At 36.8% G+C, this 25071-nt stretch overlaps 2 protein-coding genes across 2 annotated transcripts in view; one reads left to right on the forward strand and one right to left on the reverse strand.

Annotated features, from left to right (window-relative positions):
- Window positions 1-24650, reverse strand: part of LOC123940461 (T-cell receptor-associated transmembrane adapter 1) — a 38170-nt gene extending 13520 nt beyond the window's left edge. Inside the window, exons 1-3 of the mRNA XM_046003299.1 lie at window positions 24452-24650; window positions 9852-9962; window positions 957-993 (exon numbers count right to left, since the gene is read on the reverse strand). Of these exons, the coding sequence (XP_045859255.1) occupies window positions 957-993; window positions 9852-9962; window positions 24452-24458 (155 nt within the window). The 5' untranslated portion in view covers window positions 24459-24650. The remainder of the gene's footprint in view (window positions 1-956; window positions 994-9851; window positions 9963-24451) is intronic.
- On the forward strand, window positions 16857-17491 carry LOC123940462 (60S ribosomal protein L17-like). Its single transcript, XM_046003300.1, has one exon. The coding sequence runs from the start codon at window positions 16890-16892 to the stop codon at window positions 17442-17444; it is 555 nt and encodes a 184-aa protein (XP_045859256.1). The 5' UTR covers window positions 16857-16889; the 3' UTR covers window positions 17445-17491.
- Window positions 24651-25071: the final 421 nt, after the last annotated feature.

A 25071-nucleotide genomic window follows, 5' to 3' on the forward strand; every position in this document is an offset into this window, starting at 1 on the left:
TAATGCATTGAAGATTATCTTGTTATAGAATTCAATGGTACATCGCAAAAATAAAGATTTTCTTTTTTGTGTGAATCTGCCTGCAGCCTACATCCTGAATCTGTCAGAGATATTTCCACATGGAGAAAAATTTTAAAAAGACCTTTTAGAGGCTAACAGAAAGCTTATAATCTTATCCTACCCAGTGAGAAAGCTCTGTGTTTGTGAAAGACCTTTCTGCCTTTCAGCCTACCATTTCAGAAAGGTCTTGAAGAGTCCTCTAGGAAATTCTCTATATTTAGATGTGTTTTCATCCTAAAGGAGAAATCTCCAATCTAATAACACATTTGGGTCAGAATATACTGTGAAAGAAAATGAAAATTCTTTGCTATGATTTATGCCATAAACCTTCTTTTGTTAAAAAAAGTCATACAAATTTCTCTGCAATTCGGTTAACAGGTATTAAAGAGAATACACTGTATCTGTATCCATGTATTATTTTAGGGTTGATTTATCACATTTCCCCATTGATTGACATTAATCTTAACAGCAGCATAGCACAAAGCATCCTTATCTAAGTATGTATGTATATATATCTTAAATTTTATTAGGTATTGCCACATTTCTTTTCCACCCTGGCTTCCATGTATAATTAGACTACATTCTTACAATCTGATCTGATTCATAATCTAGGATATATCCATCTGAAATTGGCAAGAATTCTGTGGATACTAGGTTAGAGTCTCATTTTGTCCCTTAACCAGCTCTCTTACTGACTCAGGATAAGTAAGTCACTAAGGAAGATAATAACATTATAGCTTTTGATCTCCAGAGAGAAATAACAGTAATTAAAGCTCACTTTTCATTTTATTTTTACCCAAACGTGACATCCCTGAGCCAAACCTATAAATAATATAACATTTGTTATGCTCCCTTATTACTTGGGAATCATAATACATAACTTACTTTCTACATACCTGGGAATGTAGTCTTCAGGGTACCTGTACATGTTATCTGAAAGATATTAAAAATAGTCAAGTTAAAAGAAATATTGACATACATTTAAATCTTCTAGAGAATGTTGTGAGGAGAGCTTAGCTTCAGAGTCAGTTGATATCTTAAATCAACACTAGGCCACCACCACTAGACATAAAGATCTTCTGTGATTTGGCCCGGTCATATATATTCTCTCTTGGTAATTTGGGATGGAAACACAAGCGCCGCTTAGAGGTGATGTAGGGCCTGGATGTGTGGCCATTTTATGGGCAGGAAAAACCAAGCTATGAACATGGGGAACTCTACTAATGCCTTTGCTGTGGGACAGTCCATCATGAGTAGGACGTATTGTCCTTTCTGCTTTCACACTTCATGAAACACCTGTTTCCTTCTGTCAGATTTCCCTCTTTGCTCTTGCTGATTTGAATAAGCTTTTTCTTCCTTACCCAAAACAAACAGATGAATGAAAACAAAAACACAAAATGAAACAAATCCTAAAAGGCTTATTTATTTATCTATATTTGAAGTGTCTGTTAACACTTCTTGTCATGTGAACAACAACATAAAAATTAGGTTCAGGAAGTTTCTCCGGTTGTGATTTTATCTCATCTACATGGCAAATAGAGGTAAGGAGAGATGACAATTCCAGGGAGAAGAGATCTGGAAAAAGTTGGGAACACAGTCTAAAAATAATCAAAACATTGAGTGGCTTTTAAAAGAAACTGTATGCTGGTATGCAGTAACCATACTGACCAGAGATCTGATGTAGGATCATAAAACCATGAAAAAATTCTGTACCAAGTCTCAGAAAGTAACCCACTGCTGAACCTTGAAGCTGGTGGTTCAGAGGCAAGTAAAAGAAAGTATTCTTGCTTCAAATTAAATATTTTTATTCATTTTTGATGTGATTATCTGTTTCATGCATGTTGAGTTTGAGGAGTTCTTTATAGATCTTGGATATCAGCCCTTTGTCTGTAGTGTCATTTGCAAATATTTTCTCCCATTCCGTGGGTTGCCTCTTTGTTTTGTTGACTGTTTCCTTTGCTGTGCAGAAACTTTTGATCTTGATGAAGTCCCAAAAGTTCATTTTCACTTTTGTTTCCTTTGCCTTTGGAGACATGTCTTAAAGTGGCCGATGTCGAAGAGGTTACTGCCTATGTTCTCCTCTAGGATTTTGATAGATTCCTGCCTCACGTTGAGGTCTTTTATCCATTTTGAGTTTATCTTTGTGTATGGTGTAAGAGAATGGCTGATTTTCATTCTTCTACACATAGCTGTTCAATTTTCCCAGCACCATTTATTGAAGAGACTGTCTTTTTTCCACTGGATATTTTTTCCTGCTTTGTCGAGGATTATTTGACCATAGAGTTGAGGGTCCAGATCTGGGCTCTCTACTCTGTTCCACTGGTCTATTTGTCTGTTGTTGTGCCAGTACCATGCTGTCTTGGTGATCACAGCCTTGTAGTAAAGCTTGAAATCAGGCAACATGATGCCTCCAGCTTTGTTTTTCTTTTTCAATATTTCTTAGCAATTCGGGGTCTCTTCTGGTTCCATAAAAATTTTAGGATTGTTTGTTTCAGGACTTTGAAAAATGCCAGTGGAATTTTGATCGGGATGGCATTGAACGTATAGATGGCTCTAGTCAGTATAGACATTTTAACAATGTTTATTTTTCCAATCCATGAGCATGGAATCTTTTTCCATCTTTTTGTATCTTCTTCAATTTCTTTCATGAGTGTTCTGTAGTTCCTCCAGTACAGATCCTTTACCTCTTGGTTAGGTGTATTCCCAGGTACACCTATCTTCCCTTTCTATATTTTCATCATTGGTGTATAAGAAAGCCACTGATTTCTGTACATTTTTTTTGTATCCTGCCATATTACTGAATTACTGTATGAGTTCTAGTAGTTTGGAGGTGGGGTCTTTTGGGTTTTCCATATAAAGTATCATGTCATCTGTGAAGAGAGAGAGTTTGACTTCTTCTTTGCCAATTAGAATAACTTTTTTTTTTCTTTTTGTTGTCTGATTGCTGTTGCTAGGATTCTAATACATGTCGAATAACAGTGGTGAGAGTGGACATCCCTGTCGTGTTCCTGATCTCAAAGGGAAGGCTGTCAGCTTTTCCCCATTAAGGATGATATTCGCTGTAGTTTCTCATAGATAGATTTTGTGGATGAAAGGATAAAGAAGATATGGTCCGTATATACAATGGAGTATTATGCCTCCATCAGAAAGGATGGATACCCAACTTTTGTATCAACATGGATGGGACTGGAAGAGATTATGCTGAGTGAAATAAGTCAAGCAGAGAGAGTCAATTATCGTATGGTTTTACTTACTTGTGGAGCATAAGGAATAACACAGAGGACACTGAGAGATGGAGAGAAGTGAGGTGGGGGAAATCAGAGAGGGAGACAAATAATGAGAGACTGTGGACTGAGAAACAAATAGGGTTTTGGAGGGGAGAAGTGTTGGGAGTTGGGTGAGCCTGGTGGTGGTATTAAGGAGGGCAAGTATTACATGGAGCACTGGGTGAGGTGCATAAACAATGAATTTTGGAACACTGAAAAAAATTTTTGGAACACTGAAAAAAAAATTAAATTAAAAAAAATTAAATATTTATATTCAAACTTGAAAAAAATAGTTTTAAGAATCTTTTTAGTGAAAACCAATAGATCCCTAATGAATTATTGAGAGAAAATAGGGGGAATTTAGAGCATAATTTTAATAATTAAGATCAATATTATGAAGAAGTCTGTATTTTCTGTTCATCAATAAATTTTCTTAGATATTGATATCAATGGATGTGTATATTATGATACTTATTATATTTTGACTGTGTATTATCCAGCGTGACACTGAATAGCAAAATCTTGCAAAAGATATTTCTGTAAAAATGAGGCCCATTATTATCTAAGTCTCTGGCAATAACACAGAGAAAATAGTAACCAAAGGGTTTTCACATATAAAAAATATTGTGTTGGAAAGAAACTAGCAAAAATATCTCAAATGACTGAATTAGTCACCAAACAACTAGAAAGATTATTTTTAGTTAAATTTATATGTGACCAAGTTGAAGTATTCTCCAGAAGGGTTACTAGCAGAGAAACATTATTGGAACAAATTATTAAAATCATTATGTTGGAGGATGAAACAGACATGTCATATGTCAGTGTATTCAGAAGAATTAAAATAGATATACAAGAATTTAGTCAAACTGTAACATAATACATTATGGAAAAGATACAGGTTGAGATATTGCAAGATTTTGATTTGGGTAGCAGATCTTCAATGCATTTTACATGTGACATTATGCAAATCTTTTTAAAACTCTGATTCTCACTTTACCTATAAAGTAGAGATAATAATGCCTATAGCATGTGAGTAGATACGGAAGATGTAACCCACTGAGCCACCCAGGCACCCCGAATGAAATAATTTTTGTTAAAAACACTTTGGAAAATGACAAGTTGATTTTCAATATTATACATTCTAAATTCAATCACATTTTCAGCCACAATTTAATTGTGCTGATTAGAATAGAATCTCTTCATTAAACGGAGTAGCTGAAAACAAGCTGATATAATTAAAATGCTATTTACAAGATTTATAAGTAAAGCTGGATTTGTAGTGCAATGACCAAATCTCACTTCTGGCAAGAGGATTGTCACCAAGTGAGTGTTAAATGAAAAGATAAAAAATAAACAAAGAATTTGAAAACAAAAATAATGATATTACTTACAGAGAATAAGAAAAAAATAGGCATGGGGTCAAATGTTTCCGTATACAGACTAATATTTTTAAAAGATAATGAGGATTTTCCAGCTGGAAGTGCTTGGAGTGTGAATGTTGGTATCTGGAAGGTACGCGAAGCTATCTGGAAAGATAGCTTTATGGAAAGAAAATGTTGTTGGATGTGTTATCAGTAGAGAGAAGGAAAACAAGGCTTGGACCAAAAAGCTCTGTGGGGAAAAAGGAAGCAGAAGCAACTCTATGAAGGATATGATTTAGTGATGTGATGCTTACATGGAAGAAAGAAAGTAAAACAGTGTGAGGAAGAAAATAAGTATTGGGAAAAGGACATCATGCATCAAGACCCATCAGCGTTCTTAAAACTGTAGCCTGAAAGTGTTCTTAAAACGTTCAAGGTCACCACCTTCTGTACTCCTCTTAGAATTTAAATACATAATCTGAAGCTGGACAGTCTGTACTTGTATGGTTTCAGTAAGTTCCTTCTTATAGTAAGAAGTGTGGTAGCATATGATTTCTTTAAATAAAGGAGTGGTAATCAAAAGTTTAGAGGTTGGAACCAAAGAGAAAGGTCAGCAAGCTTAGTCTCCTAAAGAGCGTTGACTCATTCATGAAGGCTTATAAGTTTATTTAAAAATAAGTGGTATGATTTAGGGGCGCCTGGGTGGCTCAGTGGTTTAAGCCACTGCCTTCAGCTCAGGTCATGATCTCAGGGTCCTGGGATCGAGTCCCACATCGGGCTCTATGCTCGGCAGGGAGCCTGCTTCCCTCTCACTCTCTCTGCCTACTTGTGATCTCTCTCTGTCAAATAAATACATAAAATCTTTAAAAAAAAATAAGTGGTATGATTTAGAAGCTACCTAATCAACTCAATGATATTTTTTATTAACATATAATGTATTATTAGCCCCAGGGGTACAGGTCTGTGAATCGCCAGGTTTACACACTTCACAGCACTCACCATAGCACATACCTTCCCCAATGTCCACAACTTCAATGACATTTAGTAAAACTAAAAGCAGTTTTTATGTTGCTATGACGCAGTTACATTTGCAAGATTCTGTGTGAGAAGAGGTGGGTGAGTTTTCACAATCCTCTCTGTGATTCAGATACAGACAAGTTGCGGTCAGGTTCATGGCTGAGAGCAGGTAAGCAAACATTTGCTTTTATGTTTTCTCCTTTACAGTGTTTACTCTTCCATGTGCAATACATAACAAGAAAAACAGCACATGGCCCAAACTCCATAATAACATTTTTGATACATTCTTAATGTGAAAAATGTGCCATAATTTTCTAGTGAATAGGAGAAGTACTGATAAGACTTTGATGTATGAGCAAGCCATACACTTATTTATCCTTCTTCTCCAAACAGAGAAGAAAGGTTGGATAAGGAAAATGTTTTGGATTTAAGGGAGGACAAAGCTAATACCTTCCTAGCAGAAAAAGAAATAAATATAATCCTCCTAAAGAACAGACAAAGAATCACCTAAAAATGTAAGGTTTATTTTGGGGAAAGGGAGAACTCCGTTACAAAGCTCTTACCTAGCTAGCACTGCTGCAGAAACATCAAGGAGAGGCTTATCATGTCTATCTGATTGAATGTGGAGATACTGCATTGTTGCTGGGATGGAGATTTTCTTTCGTAAGCCATTTAATACACCAGCACAACTTACTCACTCACTGTTCGCCATAGGCGGAGTCCTATTTTTGAAGTTTCTTAGCCACAAATAATAGCCCAGAGATGCAAAAACGAAAAGTTCCATCAGGTCAGATAACGGGGGCATTGTGTTCGCAGACCAAATGGCAGAAAAGCTGGCTAATGTCATCGAATCTCCTCTGCCTACCACAAACAAAGCCGGGAGGAGGCTTTAGCAGGACAGGACAGAAGTCAGCTTGCAGAGCTAATCCTAGAGCCACCTGTAGCCTTCGTGTGAGAAAGGCAGACAGTGCAATACTTGTTCATGTGGACTAGCAAAGGGTGACATTTATTACTGATGCTAGCGGAAAGATGGCAGGAGAAGCTGAGGCAGTTAGGAGAAGGTTGCAGTGAGAAAAATGGTGAGGTGGGATGAGAATGAAGGGCATTTTGGCATCCATGAGCGCTGCTGCAAGGCTAACCTGAGGTTTGCACGCTAATAAAATGCAAGATCCAGGGTTGTATGCTCCATTCAGGAAGGGCATGTTATCGTTTAAATAAAATAATTTGCAGTAGACTAATGGTTAGAACCGCCTATGAAAGCCTACGGAAAACGCTCTAAAAGGTATCTATGTAGGACTTCAATGGACACAGCGTCATTGCTAAAGCTCAGGTTATTGCAGACATGTTAAATGATACAGACCTGGGGCAGGAAGTGACATGGGAGCTGGAGAGGACCTACAGAATACAGAGATGGCAGGAGTGAGGAGTCAGAGGAACTAACATTCCCTGAATACTAAAATTAATGGGGGATACTAAAATTATCTAAATACTAAATTTAGTATTTAAAATTAAATGGGGAAAATTAAATGGGGATACTAAAATTAAATGGGGAAAGATGTAGTAAGAGCAAGCCCTTCACAAATACGAGTGGAAGGAGGAAAGGAGGCACCGGGGCCACCGAGAGTGGTGATGTGGGCTGTGCCCTGAGCAAGACTGACCTCCTCAGTCCCCAGCACCATGCTGAGGGATCTCTAGAAGTCTCATAAGAGCGCTTGGTCTGAACAGTGTTTTCCACATTTTGTAGGCAAAGAAACTACGAGAAACTATGTTTCTGGTACAAGAGGTCTCCCAGGTAAATATTGAAAGCAGCGTTCTAATTAATGACAGTTGACTTCAAAAGCCATGATGTTAAGAACAAATTGAGAGAATTGAAATTAATTTTTAAAAATAGAACAATGAATATAATTGACTATTTCCTGGTTTTTTGTTTTTTTTTTTGATGTTATTTCCCACCATACTGCTTTTAGATAAAGTAATTTGTGGTATGCCTGAGACACAGTTTGTACAATGGAAATGAAAAAAAAAATCTGTTTTTTTTTTTAAGAAAGTCTTTCTCTTTCCCTTCCTCCCTTCCTCCTTTCCTTTCTTCCTTGTTTTCTTTTTTAAAAAGTTAGTCTACTGTTTTTTGGTAGCGGTCAACTAACCGTTATAAGAGAACAATTCCCAAAAGGAGTCCTTATGGTGGCAAATGGTATGAATACGGATAAATAAATTCCAAAGCACAAACTACCAAAATGAGAACTAAGAAGGACACTTGTTCCTTGGTCCCACACAGGACCAGAGACTCTGGAGACCTGCACTGAAATCAACAGAGAGTGAAGTATTAATTCACATGGTTATTCTTGTCCTGGCTTCCGTCCTAAATTAACTCTATAGCTCTCAATTCACCTTTTTCTTTTTTAAAAGATTTTATTTATTTATTTGAGAGAGAGAGAGCACAAGCAAGGAGAGGGACACAAGAAGAGGGAAAAAGGAGGTTCCCCACTAAGCAGGGAGCCTGAGGTGGGACTTGATCCCAAGACCCTGGGATCATGACCTGAGCTGAAGCAGATATTTAACTGATGGAGCCATCCAGGTCCCCCTCAATTCACCTTTTTCTAATAGAAGTGACAGTATTATCTGCATTCATAAAATATCTTAGTGGAGAAATTAAAATATAGTCATTTTAAGCTATTATATAAAGAAAAGTGCTGCTCTTAGCTCATTTTTTTCTATGATGGAAGCCTTTTTCAAAAATGTTAGAAGATGGGTCATTCATGCATCTGACTTACGAAATTTGTTTCAAAAACCATTTGATTTAAAAAAGAATTATTAATTGGGTTATGGACACTGGTAAGTGTATGTGCTGTGGTGAGTGCTGTGAAGTGTGTAAACCTGGTGATTCACAGACCTGTACCCCTGGGGCTAATAATACATTATATGTTAATAAAAAATAAAAAATTAATAAAAAAAGAATTATTGAAATCATTGCTAATGAAAAAGCATTGCCTGCCTGGCATTTCAGGCTTAGAAATGATGTAATAGAGATCCTAAAGGAGTGCTGGATTTCTGGCCGAGGACAGTTGGTCAACAATGTAAAAGCAGTGTGTGCTGGTGGGAACCACTTTGGACAGAGAATTAGACAGGACCCCTATCCTTGACTTTGCTATTGAGTAGACTTGTGACCTCAGCGATACCGCTTCACTTTCCATTGCCTCTTGTCTTTTTTGAGAGGCGTGACAGTAACACTGTCTTCATACTTTACATTTGTGTTATCCCAAGAGGATCAAGGACTCTCCCAGATTCTAACCATTGTCTAAATTAGCTTCATGCAGTTTTTCTTGGTCATGTGTCTAATGCAATTTTATTAACTTTGTTTTACTTCTTTTCATCTGTTAAAATGTATTGACATTTTCTTTTCTATTCCTTATAACCACTGAAATGTCCTGCTCCCAGAAATAGCTGGACTTTCATATCTATCCATCCATCCATCCATCCATCCATCCATCCATCCATCCATCTACCCAACACACTTGTATTGAATGCCAGTGCTGCGCAAAGATTGTGCCATCGCTGGGCGTTGAACTATTTCAGTCATGTTCATGAGGGTGAAAGCCATATGGCTAAAACTTCTGACCAGCTTGTTTAAAGGAACAGCTGAACCCAGGAGTGTCAGATAATGAGCCTGTGGGTCAGCCTGTTGCTTTGCCATTTTTCTTCTGATCCTAGTCCAGCTAACTGTACTTCAGAGGCTCTGACTGATGCTGAGGGGTTTGAGTAGGCTTGAGTGGAAGCTTGAGGAATTGGGTCTCCACTCCTTCCATCAGCTATCAGTGAGAACTTTTATAGCTGCTGCAGAAGAGGCTACAATTTCATGAGCTGTTGAGTTGGAGGAGGAAAACTACATTTTACCAGGACAATTCCTTCCTACTCTATATTTGTTAAGGCGGAGATAAAGCCAAGATTGGGAGTCTGTTTATATTCTAATATGATGGCATTTTTAAATTAAGAGAAACCTAAGGATAGAAAAAAAGGGTCATATAGGATTCCTACAGATGAATATACCCTATTTCATGACATTTCATAAAATTGTCTTCTTCTGTAGGTTTTCCAGTGACTTGTTTCTATTCAAGCTGGTACTATCTGGCTATTTTTCAAAATGTCTTACCTTGTCGCTGCTTTTCCACATAGTGGGAAATATTGAAGATCAGTGATACAACCAGAGCTAACCCCAAAAAGGCTACAATTATCCAGGCATAAAACTGGCATTCAGAGTTTCCTGGAAAAAAACAAACAAACAAACAAAAAATACCTATAACATAATAGTTGCTCACCAATTTGTTTTGAATTAAATATTCCCACAATTAAAACCACAGTTTTTATTCATAATGAAGAACAAATCCTCTGCCAAGTAATTAATTGCCGTTGACAAACAAAGCCGCCTTACAGATTTCAAATGGGTTTTGCTATTATGTCCCTGTATTCAGCATGGACAAAAGGAAGCAAGTTTCCCTCATTCTCAGTGTTGATGAAATGAAAGATGTTTTTAGTCTAGCTGCTGATATTTGACAACTGGTGACAGATTATTAAGATTTTGATTCAAAATGAAAATCATCCAGATTATCCAGAATGATAATTTGCCATACTTTTTCCCTTTCTTTAATCTTCAGATAGTCATATATACTTTTATTTATGGAAAACCACCTATCCCCTTCTATAAATAATTATGCTTCTCTTTATCCTTGTGTAGAGATTCTTTTTTCATTCCTGAGCCATAGGGGGTTTGTGGGCTATTGCCTATCAGTTGTCCTTGGTTATTTATGGTAATCTTTACATGTATATGAGTGATTTATAAGATAATTACCCTGATTTTATATATTTAGATATATTGCATTATGTGTATATTTATGTATAGTGCATGTATAAAATACATTATATTTACATATAAATATATTGATTTTATATATAATACATATATAATATGCATATGTGTACACATATAGTCTATACCATATATCATACTATATAAACATTACATATTAATTATAAACATGTTTATTACATAATTTATATTTTATTAATATTTATTTTATACAAATATATTTTTATATGTATATATTATAATTTTATATATTTATATATGTATACATATATATGTATAAAAATTAGACAATTATCTTAGTAACCAAATAGTCATGTGAATACTGACCCCAGAAAAGTAGCTTATGGTTCTCTAACACTATATATTTATGTGTTCAACTAATATCAGACATCTCTTCTGTGTCAGGACCTGTGCCTTATATTTGGGAATCAAAGGTAAAGAAAACAGAATCTTGGCCCTCAAGGCACTGTTTCGCTGGGGACACAGATATGTAAAGACAAGCAGAATTGGCATGTGACAGTAGCTACAACAGAGCTCACGTTCCTTCCCAGCCTCGGCTCCCTCTATGACTTCCCGAGTCAGACACCATGCTCAGCCCTTTCAAAGAAATCTAAATAGCATAATGTTAGATGCAGAAGAGGCAAACTCCTAACAGGAGGGAAATTGGTCTTGCTTCCCTATCCTGTCTTTAAACCAGCAAATAATCCTTAGACCAAAATGTCCTTTGTGCTGCTCTCTTTTACTTATTTTCTATAACTCACATTTGATGTTTGAATTGTTCTTTTTTTTTTGAGTACTTACTGACATTGCAGTGTGGTTGTTGAATTGCCCTCAGTGAACCTGTGTATTAGAGGATGTCTGTTTTCCTTTCTTCCTCCCTCCATCCCTTCTTTCCTTCTTCCTTCCTTCCTTCCCTTCCTCCTTCCATCACCCATCCCTCCCTCCCTCCCTCCATCCCTTCCTTCTCATCATTTATTTTTAAATAAACATTTGTGTATAGATGTACATCTACATATATGCATATAATTTGCATATTGATTATTTATATATACTTTGCTTTTGTTTGAACTAGTCTGTGGCTCTTTAAACATAAACAAATCTGTCTACTAATGTCTGCTACCTCCTTTTTAATTTCATACCATGTTATTTAGGTGTTCGAAATACCATAAAGTCCACAGAGGATAGGACCATCTCTGCCTTCTGCTCTGCAGTGCCAGGCATAATACACATGATTTATAAAGATTTTTAAAGAATTCATTAATAAATGGGAAAAGTTAACTGATAATGGTAGTGAAATGTGTGGTTTTATTTTCTTTCTTTTTTTTTAAAGATTTTATTTATTTATTTGACAGAGAGAGAGATAGCAAGAGAGGGAACACAAGCAGAGGGAGAGCAGGCTTCCTACTGAGCAGGGAGCCCGAAGCAGGGCTCAATCCCAGGACTCTGGGATCGTGACCTAAGCTGAAGGCAGATGCTCAATGACTGAGCCACCCAGGAGTCCCCCGTTTTATTTTCTTTAAGGGAATTTTTATGTTTCATGAAGTTTAAGAAAATTGAGAAGACTTGAATAGTTTTTAATTCTCCAATAGACCTATCAATTAATTTGGTTAAAAACACTAAGGTTTAAAAAGGCCTTATTTATTCATCATGAACATCATCCCATAAATATTTATGAGAATTCTACACCATAGTAATCATTAACTACTTAAAATATACCAGAAATTCTAGGTTTTGCGTGGTGCTGTCTATATTCCTAGAATTATTTCTTTGACTTTGATGTTTATGAAAAGAACACACATGCCTGCTGAGTATACATTTAAAAAATCCGAGCAATATCAAAAATCCGAGCAATTCCTAGAATAACATGTAAGATTTTCTATTAGAGCATAAATGAGTCACAAATTTTATACTAATTAGCCTTTTTTTAAAAAGTTACCAATGTGTCTGGGGGATTTTTGCCATGTTATTATGTTATTTTTTGTGGCTACATGGAATTATACAGTATTGCTGTACTATAATTCATCTACCCACTTCTCTAAGATGGACATTCTGATTTTTTTAAATGGTTTCTCTTATAAACAATAATGTAATGAACTTCACTGTACAGGCCTTTTTTACAGGTCTCTGTAGAAAGAGGCTCCTGAGAATATAATTGCTGGATCACAGGGAATTTTTAAGACATGCTTTCAAAGAGAGCTTGTTCCCCATTGCGTATTGATAACAGTCCTTCTCAGGTGGTTAATGTGACTATAATTGTGAACAAATGGGGCCAGCAAGCTGTCTCAATTGCCAGATGGGGCTCAGTTTCCCTCTCTGCTATCACAATACAAAGGTATTAGTTTATGTTTTCTATTATTAAACTAATGGTTAAATCAGTGAATTTTGTTATAAAGCCTTCTTGTATTTGTCACTTATGGACCCACAGTCTAGATGCAGTTCTAGGTTCTTTCACATCTTAAATCTTAAGGCGATTTGAGGGCACATACTCTATTTTCTATCGAGATAGATCACAATTATCAATTCAGGATATTCAGTCTGTCAAATAGACTCTAATCACTTACCATCTACAGTCACTGTATGTGGTGACAAATAAATGAACTTCAGTTGCTACACAGAGGCCAGACTTGTTGTATATATCTTCTTGTTTACAATTAAAAATAATTAGTAAACTCAGACAAGCAAAAACAGAAAGCTAAGAATCAACCACAATCCCGTTTTCAAGAGATGACCACTGTGAACACCTTGGTTCATATACTTCCAGTTATTTTTCTCGGTATAGAAATTGTTACAAAGACACATGATTCATTTATACTGACTATACTATTACCTACTTTCACTCCAATAATCTATAGTGCATTTCTTTTCCTATCAATAAAATATGCTTTCATTTCTTTTAGCTGCCCTATATTCCATTGAGTGAATTTTCCATAATTTAAACAATCCCTTATCATTAGATATTTAAGTTGCTCGTGATTTTTAGTTATATAAGCAATGTTGTGATGAATATCTGTAGCTACAACTATATATCCAACCTTAATTTTTTCCCACATTAGAAATTCTTGATTTGCTAGATCAAAGGATATACACGTCTTATAGGATTTTGATATAATGATGGCTCAGGTTTTAAAACACAATATTAAGCAGACCCTTTCCAGGTTGATCTGGACTCTGTTCCTATTATTTCAATTGGTCCGGACTTTATGTTTATGGCTCTTTCGGTTCATTGAACACCATTCCGGGTAGCTACTATCTTTCAACACACTGTCTCATATAGTCCCCTCCTTTGTGGTTTTTGGAGGAAATTGTTCCCTTGTCTTTTCTCCCAGGAGAAGGAACTTGCTCCTCTCTCTGCCCTAAGCATAGAGAACATCACACTTTTCTTTCCTCACCATGAACTATTTCCACAAAAATATTACTTTAGGTTTCCTATCTTTTAGGACTTATCTGCTATGCCTGCCCAATAATATACCATGCTCCAGTCATTCTGAGGCACTTAAGATTCTCAATAGATACCATACTTACCATTTTATGTCCTTATGTCTCTGTGTATTTGCCCCTTTGCCTGAAATGCCTTCCCCTTAACTATTTAACAAATTCTTAGTCATCCTTCAAGACTGCATTTTCTTTGAAGCATTCACTCTATGGTGCCGGTCCCCCACCAAGTGATATCTTTTATATCTCTATATTTCAACAAATATTGAGGTAATATTTGTTGAGGTAATCATTTATGTATAAAATTCTCTCCCTACTTAACTGAACTTCTTGAAGGACTGAAAGAAGGTCATATTCATTGTGGTCTTCATGCCTCAATTTCCTCACTGTACCTATTTTTGTGGAGATTGTGATTTATAGAAGAGTGTTCCTCATTAATAAGATGCTCAATAAATGTTAGCTCTTATTCTTTAAAAACATTTTATTTGAGTATGGCTGACACACAATGTTACATTAGTTTCAGAGGTACAACATTCCTATATGTTATGCTAGGCTCATCACAAGTGTAGTTAGCTTCTGCTGTCATACAACACTATTACAATACTATTGACTGTGTTTTCTATGTCAAACCTTTTATTCTCATGACTTCCTCACTATATAACTGAAAATTATTGTTATTCTCATCTTACTACCAGTAAGATTCCTATTTTTATTTCTGCGACCTATTCAGTACATAGTAGGTTCTCACTAAGCATGTATCAACTAACTAAATAGAAAATTAGTGGCGTGAAGATGGGTAATGTAATGACTAGGGCCAACAGAAAGGTTCTGATCAAGTATGAAGTCTAAACACACCCACAACTTTGGGAAGACAAGCTGAAGATTCTATTACATTTGTCTCTAGTACTATTGAGAAAGGACCTACCTACCAGCAGCTAGGGACCAGATCCTTGTGAGAAGGGGAATAGCACATTAGGCCACTGTAATCTTGGTGTAAGTGCTCATCTACAACATTCTAATTCTCTCTGCCCTGAATCTGTATTTACTGAAAAACCTACAGATTATTTTTTTTCCAGGAAACTTAGAACAAGTGGTTTGCATTAACAGTTACTAATCTGATTAAATTTATGGGGTGTCCACCACTCTAAGCATAAAATTGTCTTTTCTTGTTTAAAAATGAGTCTTTGGGGCACCTGGTGGTTCAGTGGGTTAAGCCTCTGCCTTTGGCTCAGGTCATGATCTCAGAGTCCTGGTTTCAAGCACCGCATTGGGCTCTCTGCTCAGCAGGGACCCTGCCCACCCCCACCACCACCCCCTGTCACTCTCTGCCTGCCTCTCTGTCTACTTGTGATCCCTGTCTGTAAAATAAGTAAATAAAAGCTTTTTTAAAATTTTAAAAAGTAAAAATAAGTCTTTAAGGAGTTTGGTTGGGGTCAGTGAAATCTCTGGGAAAAGGAATTTAGAAAGTATCACTACTTAAGGTAAGCTGTATGACCCAGATGCAACCTTAGGAAATTTACGCCTGCATAATGCTGGGATGGTAATGACCTAAGAGTCAGAGTGAGGAGAAATCATCTCCTCATAGAATGCACAATAACTTCCGGAGACATGAAATGAGATGTGCTTTCACTCTCTTCAACTTTTACCTTAAAGATCAATGTCTTTATGTTCACTTATTAAATGCATACTCTTTGAGTACGAGAATAGAAAAATAAGCGTTTTCCTATGTGCTGATAACATGGTTATCATCAATCAAGAGTGGCCTCATGAAATAGTTGTTCTGTCTGGTTATTGTTAGAGAAAGAACGGACAATCTTCAATCTTTAAGTAACTACTTAAAGATCAAATTATTGTTTTAAGCAAATATCCATTTTTTTAGCCTAGTAATTATATATACCACAATACAGTATAGGTTACTTAAGAACATTTATCACAGCTAATTTATTATAGAGTTGGCCAGAAAGTTGCTTTGTTCTTAATGAAGCATTTGATAGATGTATTAATGATTTACCAGTAATCAAATAGGGTAACTTGTAATCTTATGTTAGAAGTAGTCAAATCTAATTTTTACAGATGGCTAACAGACATGAAAAAATTCTCAACATCATTCATCATCAGGGAAATACAAATCAAAACCACAATGAGATACCACTTCACACCTGTCAGAATGGCTAACATTAACAACACAGGAAATAACAGATGTTGGTGAGGATGTGGAGAAAAGGGAACCCTTTTACACTGTTGGTAGGAGTGCAAATTGGTGGAGACACTCTGGAAAATAGTATGGCGTTTTCTCAAAAAGTTAAAAAGAGGACTACCCTATGACCCAGCAATCACACTCCTGGGTATTTACTCACAGGATACAAAAATATTAATTCAAAGGGTAAGTGTACCCCAGTGTTTATAGCAGCAGCATCAACAGTAGCCAAATTATAGAAAGAGTCCAAATGTCCATCAACTGATGAATGGATAAAGAAGAAGTGGTATATATGTACAATGGAATATTACTCAGCCATCAAAAAGAATGAAATCTTGCCATTCTCAACAGTGTAGATGGAGCCAGTGAGTATTATGCTAAGTGAACGAAGTCAGAGAAAGAAAATACCATATGATTTCACTCATATGTGGAATTTGAGAATATAAGGGGAAAAAAGAGAGAGGCAAGCTGAAGAAAACAAACTTCTTCAGGCAGGGAGGTGGGTGGGGGATGGGCTAGATAGTTGATGGGCATTAAGTAGGGCACTTGTGCTGAGCACTGGATATTGTATGTAAGTGAGGAATCACTAAATTCTACTCCTGAAACTAACATTCCACTGTATGTTAACTAACTGGAATTTAAATAAAAACTTGAAAAAAGCTCTTCCTCTCAGTGGCCTGGGGTGACCTCTGAAAATGGTTCGCTATTCGCTTGACCCGGAAAACCCTACGAAATCATGCAAGTCAAGAGGTTCAAATCTCCGTGTTCACTTTAAGAACACACGAGAAACTGCCCAGGCCATCAAGGGTATGAATATCCGAAAAGCCACCAAGTATCTGAAAGACGTCACTTTGCAGAAGCAGTGTGTGCCATTCCGTCGCTACAATGGTGGAGTTGGTAGGTGTGCCCAGGCCAAACAGTGGGGCTGGACACAAGGTCGGTGGCCCAAGAAGAGTGCTGAATTTTTACTGCACATGCTTAAAAACGCAGAGAGTAATGCTGAACTTAAGGGTTTAGATGTTGATTCTCTGGTCATTGAGCACATTCAGGTGAACAAAGCCCCCAAGATGCGGGGTAGGACTTACAGGGCTCATGGTCGGATTAACCGGTACATGAGCTCTCCCTGCCACATTGAGATGATCCTTACTGAAAAAGAGCAGATTGTTCCTAAACCAGAAGAGGAGGTTGCACAGAAGAAAAAGATATCCCAGAAGAAACTGAAGAAACAAAAACTTATGGCCCGGGAGTAAATTTGCACAGAATAAATGCAAATAAAAATAAAAGAGAAAAAAAAAAACTTGGAAAAAAAGAAAAAAGAATGTTTACTTTAGAAAATTTGTAACTGAAAAAAATAGTTCAGTCTAGAATTATTGCATCAAATCCTATAATATATACTTTGGGATCTTGATCATTCACTCATGCAGATGCCGAAAGGATGCAAAACTGTTTTGGGAAGGAAATTTTCACCCTATCTATAAGTTCTCCCTGGATCTGCCTCTGAATGGATGTAGAATGGGCTTTGATGGCTTTCTAAACTGGGACATATCCCAGTTATGTTCCTAAAATGCTTTAAGAGAATATCAAAGCTGTTTCCATTTCAGCTGACAAACTGCCTTCAAAGGGCAACAGAATCCTGAACTGCAGGTTACAGTCAGAAAATAAAAATTAAAACGCTTTGTCGCTCTTTTTGTTTTCTTCCATTTTATACAATTTCTGCCAAGGTGATCAGGGCAAAATGAATCTTGTTTTAGGGAAAAGAACCAGCTGGTTGAAACTTGCTATTGAATTCATTAATTATAAGGAGTCTATGGACTAGAAGACATCGTTGAATATATCACTTGGCATCTCTGGTAGAAGAAGCTAGGATCTCCCCAAGAACTGGCACGTTTTCACCCTTATGGTTCATGTGACTATTACCGTCAGCCATCTGGCTGCAATTATGCATCATTTGATCAACAATCGATCTTAAGCAAATCTCTGCGATTATATGATACTCATTTTTGTGACCTAATTGTATCCACTTCTTATTTTCCTTTGTCTTGATCTATTTGGTTAACCCTTATACAGGACTTTATGTACTTGCTTTATGTACTTGCTTTATGTACTTCAAATACCTCTCTTTCTGGGGGAAGGATAAGAAAGCAAAGAAAGAAAGAAAGAAGGAATAATAGATGTCTAGAACTTATCCTTGAGAGAACTAGCGATTTACTTCGTACTTAGTTTTTTGTTTTTTTTCTTTCCATTTCTCATCGTATCTAGTATTTAGTCTACATTCAATAAATAGTTGTGGTTTGGGCAAACAGAATAGAGTGCTGTATAAAAAGGCATATTTCAAGGCAAAACCCCTCATCTTATTTTTATAATTACACTGATTCTAGCTATAAAATGTCCTATCATTTGCACAAAATTATATTTCAATTAGAAGTTTCCCTTTATCTTCTTTAACTAAAAGGAACACGAAAAAGTTGTATCAGTCCATTAATTTGGACAAGAAAATAAATTGCTCTCAACTACAAAGAAACAACCAAATCAAGGTCATGAGCCTACTATTTTATGTAAAGGCCTTAACAAAATCCTAGTAATTTTCAGGAAATATGTTAGCAACAGTAAGGCAAGAACTTAGACCACACCGTACATTCTTCTAGGGCTCATTTGTCATTTACTGTAACAATAAATTTGTTTCACATAACCAACTGGAGGCCTTTGAAAACTTAGGCCAAATTCTAAAGCATGGGGTTGGTTTAGCATGGTCTCTGGTTTTTACTGATTTCGGGAGTTTCCAACTCCTATCTAACCTTCTGTTTTCCAAGATTTTTTCCTTGTGTAATGTGATATGAGTTTTAAACAGGCAGATTTTCATTTAGAAACTTTGTATTTCATGACATTCTTGATAGCTTTCCTAATTTTTTTAAAAAAGATGTTAAGTAATCTCTACACCCAATGTGGGGTTCAGAGTCACAAGTCTGAGATCAAGACTGAGCCAGTCAGGTGCCTCAGCTTTCATAATTTTTTGATTGCCAACAATAAATGCCCCCATTTTGAAAACAGAAAAAAACTTACACAGATGAGAAAAACAAAACAAAACAAAACAAAACCCACATTTAGCTATTGAGTAGCTAAATGGTGGGGATTTTCAACCTGAATGACAGATCTATGTAAGAGTTCGCACATACTTTCATACCTCCCTTCACCCAGTCATTTCCCATATGCAGTATGAGTATCTCCAAGCCCATGTGGGTGTCTATTCAGCACAGATAATGCTTCTTATATTATTAGATGCACAAAGCGCTCAAAAGTTCTCGCCCAACAAATGCAATCTTCAGTATCATTATTCCATAATTGTAATTACTTTCATTTAAAAAGCTTTTATCAATTTAAAAAGAACTCCCACACAATTTGAATTTAGCTCTTCACACTGTTAAAAAGCCAAAGGCCTCAAGAAGTTATTAGTGAGGCAATGACAGCTAGGAAAAGCATGATTTAAGTTTCTATCTAGCTTTCAACTGCCAGGGGCTAATCGTAGTCAGTCTAATTATAAGACCTCTGACTCCTTTACCGCCAACAGTACTTGGCAGGCCCTGTAGCTGGAATTCACGTTTGCTGTGCTCTGGCGGGAAACCCAGCAAATGTATCATTTTTCTGCTGGCAGGTTTGATTCATGCAGAAGCCTTCACTTAACTAACAATAGAAAAGCAATGCATATGATGCCTTAATTGTTTTCCTTCAGAGAGTCTGTAACTGAGACAATTGTTTGAGTTTATAGTTATAGAATATGGCTTTTCAACATGGTTTCTCTCCCTTGTCTTGCAAATTCTGTCAGAGCAGTGACCATCTCCTTGTTTCATTCCATGAGTAGGTATATCTGCTTTAGGCACCCCAGAAAGTTCAAAGAAAAAGTTCTGATATAACATCCCCATGGATCCTACACATAAAAAGAGTTTTTCTTACTGACAGTTAATGACAGTTTGCTGTGGAACTAGGTGCATTCTTGAGGATTCTTTGTAGCACGTTGTCAGTATCCACACAGCCCCCCATCCCACCACCATCCATCCCCATCACCCCATCAATAAAAGGCATTAAGAGTCATTGATAGAAGCACTGGAAGGTATTCTGAAATCCACTCTCAGGCTTTCGAGTAAATAAGATATTGTTTTTAATGCAAAACTTGGTATCTGTCCACCTTAAGTAAGGATCTGGTATGAACAGAGGGTTGTTTGAGAAATGGATGGTGTCTGTTGGGGAAGGACAGTGATGGGGAGAGGGACGATAGCAATACAGGGCATTGGAATGCCTGCTTCAAAGTGCAGAGGGAGACTGAGTGAAGGCACTTCCTAGCTGTGTGACTTTTTTTTTTTTTTGATGCATTTGTTCCATTTTATTTATTTTTTCAGCGTAACAGTATTCATTCTTTTTGCACAACACCCAGTGCTCCATGCAAAACGTGCCCTCCCCATTACCCACCACCTGTTCCCCCAACCTCCCACCCTTGACCCTTCAAAACCCTCAGGTTGCCCCAACCTCCCACCCCTGACCCTTCAAAACCCTCAGGTTGTTTTTCAGAGTCCATAGTCTCTTATGGTTCGCCTCCCCTCCCCAATGTCCATAGCCCGCTCCCCCTCTCCCAATCCCACCTCCCCCCAGGAACCCCCAGTTTGTTTTGTGAGATTAAGAGTCATTTATGGTTTGTCTCCCTCCCAATCCCATCTTGTTTCATTTATTCTTCTCCTATCCCCCTACCCCCCCATGTTGCTTCTCCATGTCCTCATATCAGGCGTATCATGCTTAGTGAAATAAGTCAATCGGAGCTGTGTGACTTTTTGCATCTCAGTGAACATCACTAAGTCAATTATAACTGTGGAGTTCAGATCCTCATCTGTGTGACATCTTTCTAGTACATCATAGTTGCTCTTAACCAACACTTAACTGAATTTGTTAAAGGGAACATACCTGTGGAAAGAGGTTGCGGAGGGGGGCAGATTTTAAGACTCTCTGATGGAGAGGAGAAGTGAGTTGAGGGAAATCAGAGGGGGAGACAAACCATGAGAGACTGTGGACTCTGAGAAAGAAACTGAGGGTTTTGGAGGGGAGGGGGATGAGGGGTTGGGTGAGCCTGGTGGTGGGGATTAAGGAGGGCACGTACTGCAGGGAGCACTGCGTTTGGTGCATAAACAAAGAATTATGGATCACAGAAAAAAAAATTAAGTTAAAAAAATAAAAACATGTACAACCTCAAAAAAAAAAAAGGATACTATGTTATAATTTCCCCAGGACTGGACTACTTGTTAATTTTATAATTAAACTTTAATTGGGATTGGTCAACTTGAGAAACCCTAGTGGGATTAAAGTGCTGGCCAAATTCATTGTTTGCGTATAACACCCAATGCTCCATGCAATCCGTGCCCTCCTTAATACCCACCACTGGGCTCCGTTTTCTACATGTACTTATTGTTTTCTGTTGGAGAAGCACCTTGGCGAGATCCTCTTAGGATGTCATGGGTGTGTGGGAAACCTTCAGCCAACAAAATTTTAACAATTATGTTTCCTTATTGTTGTAAGAAGACCTGTTAATTTTTTTCCTTTCCTCTTTCTAGTTCTGGAATACTGAGAAAATTAAATAAAATTCAAAGTGCCTGGAAATGTGACCAATAATGATGTTGATGATCTTTCCTGGATTGACCTTCCTTAAAATCACTGCACATATTACCTAAATTAAATGATGAAACACGCTGTCTTTGACCCATCTTTAATTTAAAGAACACCTAAGTTTAAAAGATGATTAATAAATTAGTCCTCTCTCATCTCTAAAGGAAAGGCTCATTGTTCTCAGAAAGGCGATTGAGGCTCAAGGAAAGAGAAAACTGAGTGAAGACAATGAAAATCTTTTTTTTTTTTTTTGAAAAGCAACAATCTGTAACTAAGCTGTGGATCGCTTTGTAAACTAAATTAATGGTAGCCCTCAGGAATTGTTCTCCCCAGTTGATTCAGCTAATATTGATTTTATGTGTATGCAGAAACATGGTAGGAATTATGATATTGGCCGATTTATGAATGCAGTGAGTGCAGGGCATTTAAGCAGGAGAAACCCAAGGATACTTGGGGTGTAATTTCTTACATTGCTTTACTTAACTAGGAAGAATTCTGCTTTTTCACACTAATTTTCTTTTTAACTTCACCTATCTAAATGTAAAAATACTGTTGTCTGACTCTTTTGTCACATTGAAGTCTTTCCCCTTCTTTTAAGATCTATGAGCTTTTAACAGCAAACCCTTGATATTTTTATCTCTTCTGTGGCATTGTGGAAGGTCTCACCTGTCAATGGGGAACTCCTGTATTACCTATAAAGGGAACATCTAAACTACAAAATTGTAGGGAAGACCTTGTATCATATCTCTCATAAAATTAGAATTAATGAATCCTGGAAATAGCTGAATGTTATACTCAATGCCTCTGGCCTTCCCACCCTTCCTGAATTCCCCCAACACCATCAGCTCATGACAACTGTTCATAATATTGCCATGTCTATTTTTTGCAGGGCACTGGCAAAACTGGAACAGTTGTTTTGTTCTTTGCTAATCTATGAACCTAGAAAAAATAAAGATAGGTATGTAAATCATATGTCAGGCTTATGCTCCCTGTGTGATTAATCCAATCAACTGATTTTAAAATCCAGCAAACAAAATACTGGGAAGAAAATTCACAGAAATTATATATAGTATCTTTACCCTATCAATGGCTCACACAAATTGATATTAAAAGTACTATAAGCACTATAATGAAGCAAAAGATATAATTAGACAATGCACAGATTGTATGAGGCTAAACAGTTTAAAAACCCATTAAAACTGTTCAGTTTCATTATAATCAATGATTATCAACAATGGGTTAGCATATTACACTTTTATCAGTGAAGTTTTTTTTTAGGTGATACCCACCTATTCAGGAGAAACACACTAGGATGAGAGTGGATTGGCATCACTCTTGGAAAAGCAGCTACATAATAATCAGATTTACAGTGTTTGTAACCTCTTACTCAATAATGCCAATTCCAGAAATTTTTCCCAAGAAAATAACCCTTAATATAGGAAAAGTATAGAGATGTTCATTTTTCTGTCATTTGAAATATAACACAACTGTTTACAACATAAATATCCAACAATAAAGAAATAGCTAAAGAAATTATAATTAGCCTAATGGATGTCATTGTCTACATTCTTCTAAAATGATTAGGCAGAAATCATCATGAAAAGGGAAAAACTTATATTCTAATATTAGCAAAAAATTCTCAGTATATGATTTTACGTTCAATATTAGTTCAGGTATGAAAAGCAAATCATGTAGAATGTATTGAAATAAGAGTGGGAAGGAAATACAACATAATACCTTGTGTTTTTTTGAGGTGGTTGGAACTATGTAAATTTTTTTCTTTCTCATATATATTTCAGTCCTCTTACTTGGTATAGTGTTATCTTTTCTTTTACAACAAAAAGATACTTACTAAAGACATAAAAAGTACACAAAATATTGAAAGGGATATGAACCATCAACGTGGAACAGACACTCAGCTAATCAATGGGGATTCAAGCCTTGTGACCCATGCCACAGAGAACAAATTTTCACTGGCCATTGCAGAATGGTCACCTCTCTGATATCAGCAATTGAGTTAATTTCTGGGAAGACAATACAATTCTTAAACTCAGAGGAATTAGAATGTGGTTACTACCAACCTGTTTTATAACTAAAGAGGAATATGCATGATCAACGAAAGTTTCTTTAAAAATAACAGATACTGTAAATGGCATAATTATCAATGAACACTAACTGAACAGTTACAACTGGCTTTATCTTATGCAACTTCCCATTTTTTTCTTCTAAGAGAAAATAATCAACTTATATTCACTAAAATATTTCCAAGTATGTTCTAAACTATTCTAAAGGTTATCTCACAGGGGCACCTGGGTGGCTCAGTGGGTTAAGCCTCTGCTTTCAGCTCAGGTCGTGATCCCAGGGTCCTCTGCTCGGCAGGGAGCCTGCTTCCTCCTCTCTCTCTCTCTGCCTACCTGATCTCTCTCTCTCTCTGTCAAATAAATTAAAAAAAAAAAAAAAAAGGCTGCTCTAAAGGTTATCTCACATTTTAAAAATAATGTATAAACTAATTTACTTCCCAAATCTTAAGGTTTTTTTTGGTTGGAGTGGTGAAAATTATTTCATGAATTCTTAGGCACAGGAAGAGAACGAAAGAACTAAAAATGCCACTTACCTGACATGCTTCCTTTGTCAGAGAAATCCTTATGTAGCCATAAGGGAAATGTATGGATTAAAAAGGTTCCCACAAACTCTTTTTTTCTCAGTAAAGGTGCTCTGGTATTTTAGAAGCCGTGTGCCAGTAAAACGTGTCTGTAACCATACCTCGGGTTTCTCTCTTCTGTGTCTTAAAGTCTTTTGTGTGTACCTTCGTTCAGTTACAAACAGGAAATGTGGTGATGGAGGCTTCTAGAGGTTTGATCTGAAACCACTATGCTCTTAAATTTTTGTGTTACGTGAGACAAAAAATCCCACAAGCTTCTGTATTCTGGTATTTGGATTTTTATCAATACCTAAATCTAATTTCAAAATGATAATGAAAGCAAAGTATGAATTAGCCCAGGAGGGAGTCCCCCATGCCTCTGCAGAGAATCCAGGGATCTCCTCACAAGTGAGTTCACATGGAAACAAACTCAAATATAGTAAACAGAGGAGGAAACAGTGAGAAGCCCCCAGGTGTGCTCAGCGTTTGGGTGTGTTTTCTTTGAGGCACAATGGAGGAAAGGAGATTGAGGCTTTTTGAACGTTACTGTGTATCAGGTGCCTTGTTTACCTGGTCCCACTGAAAGACCGGGT

This window comes from Meles meles, chromosome 4 (genome assembly GCF_922984935.1).
Source record: "Meles meles chromosome 4, mMelMel3.1 paternal haplotype, whole genome shotgun sequence".
Classification (NCBI taxonomy): Eukaryota; Metazoa; Chordata; class Mammalia; order Carnivora; family Mustelidae; genus Meles; species Meles meles.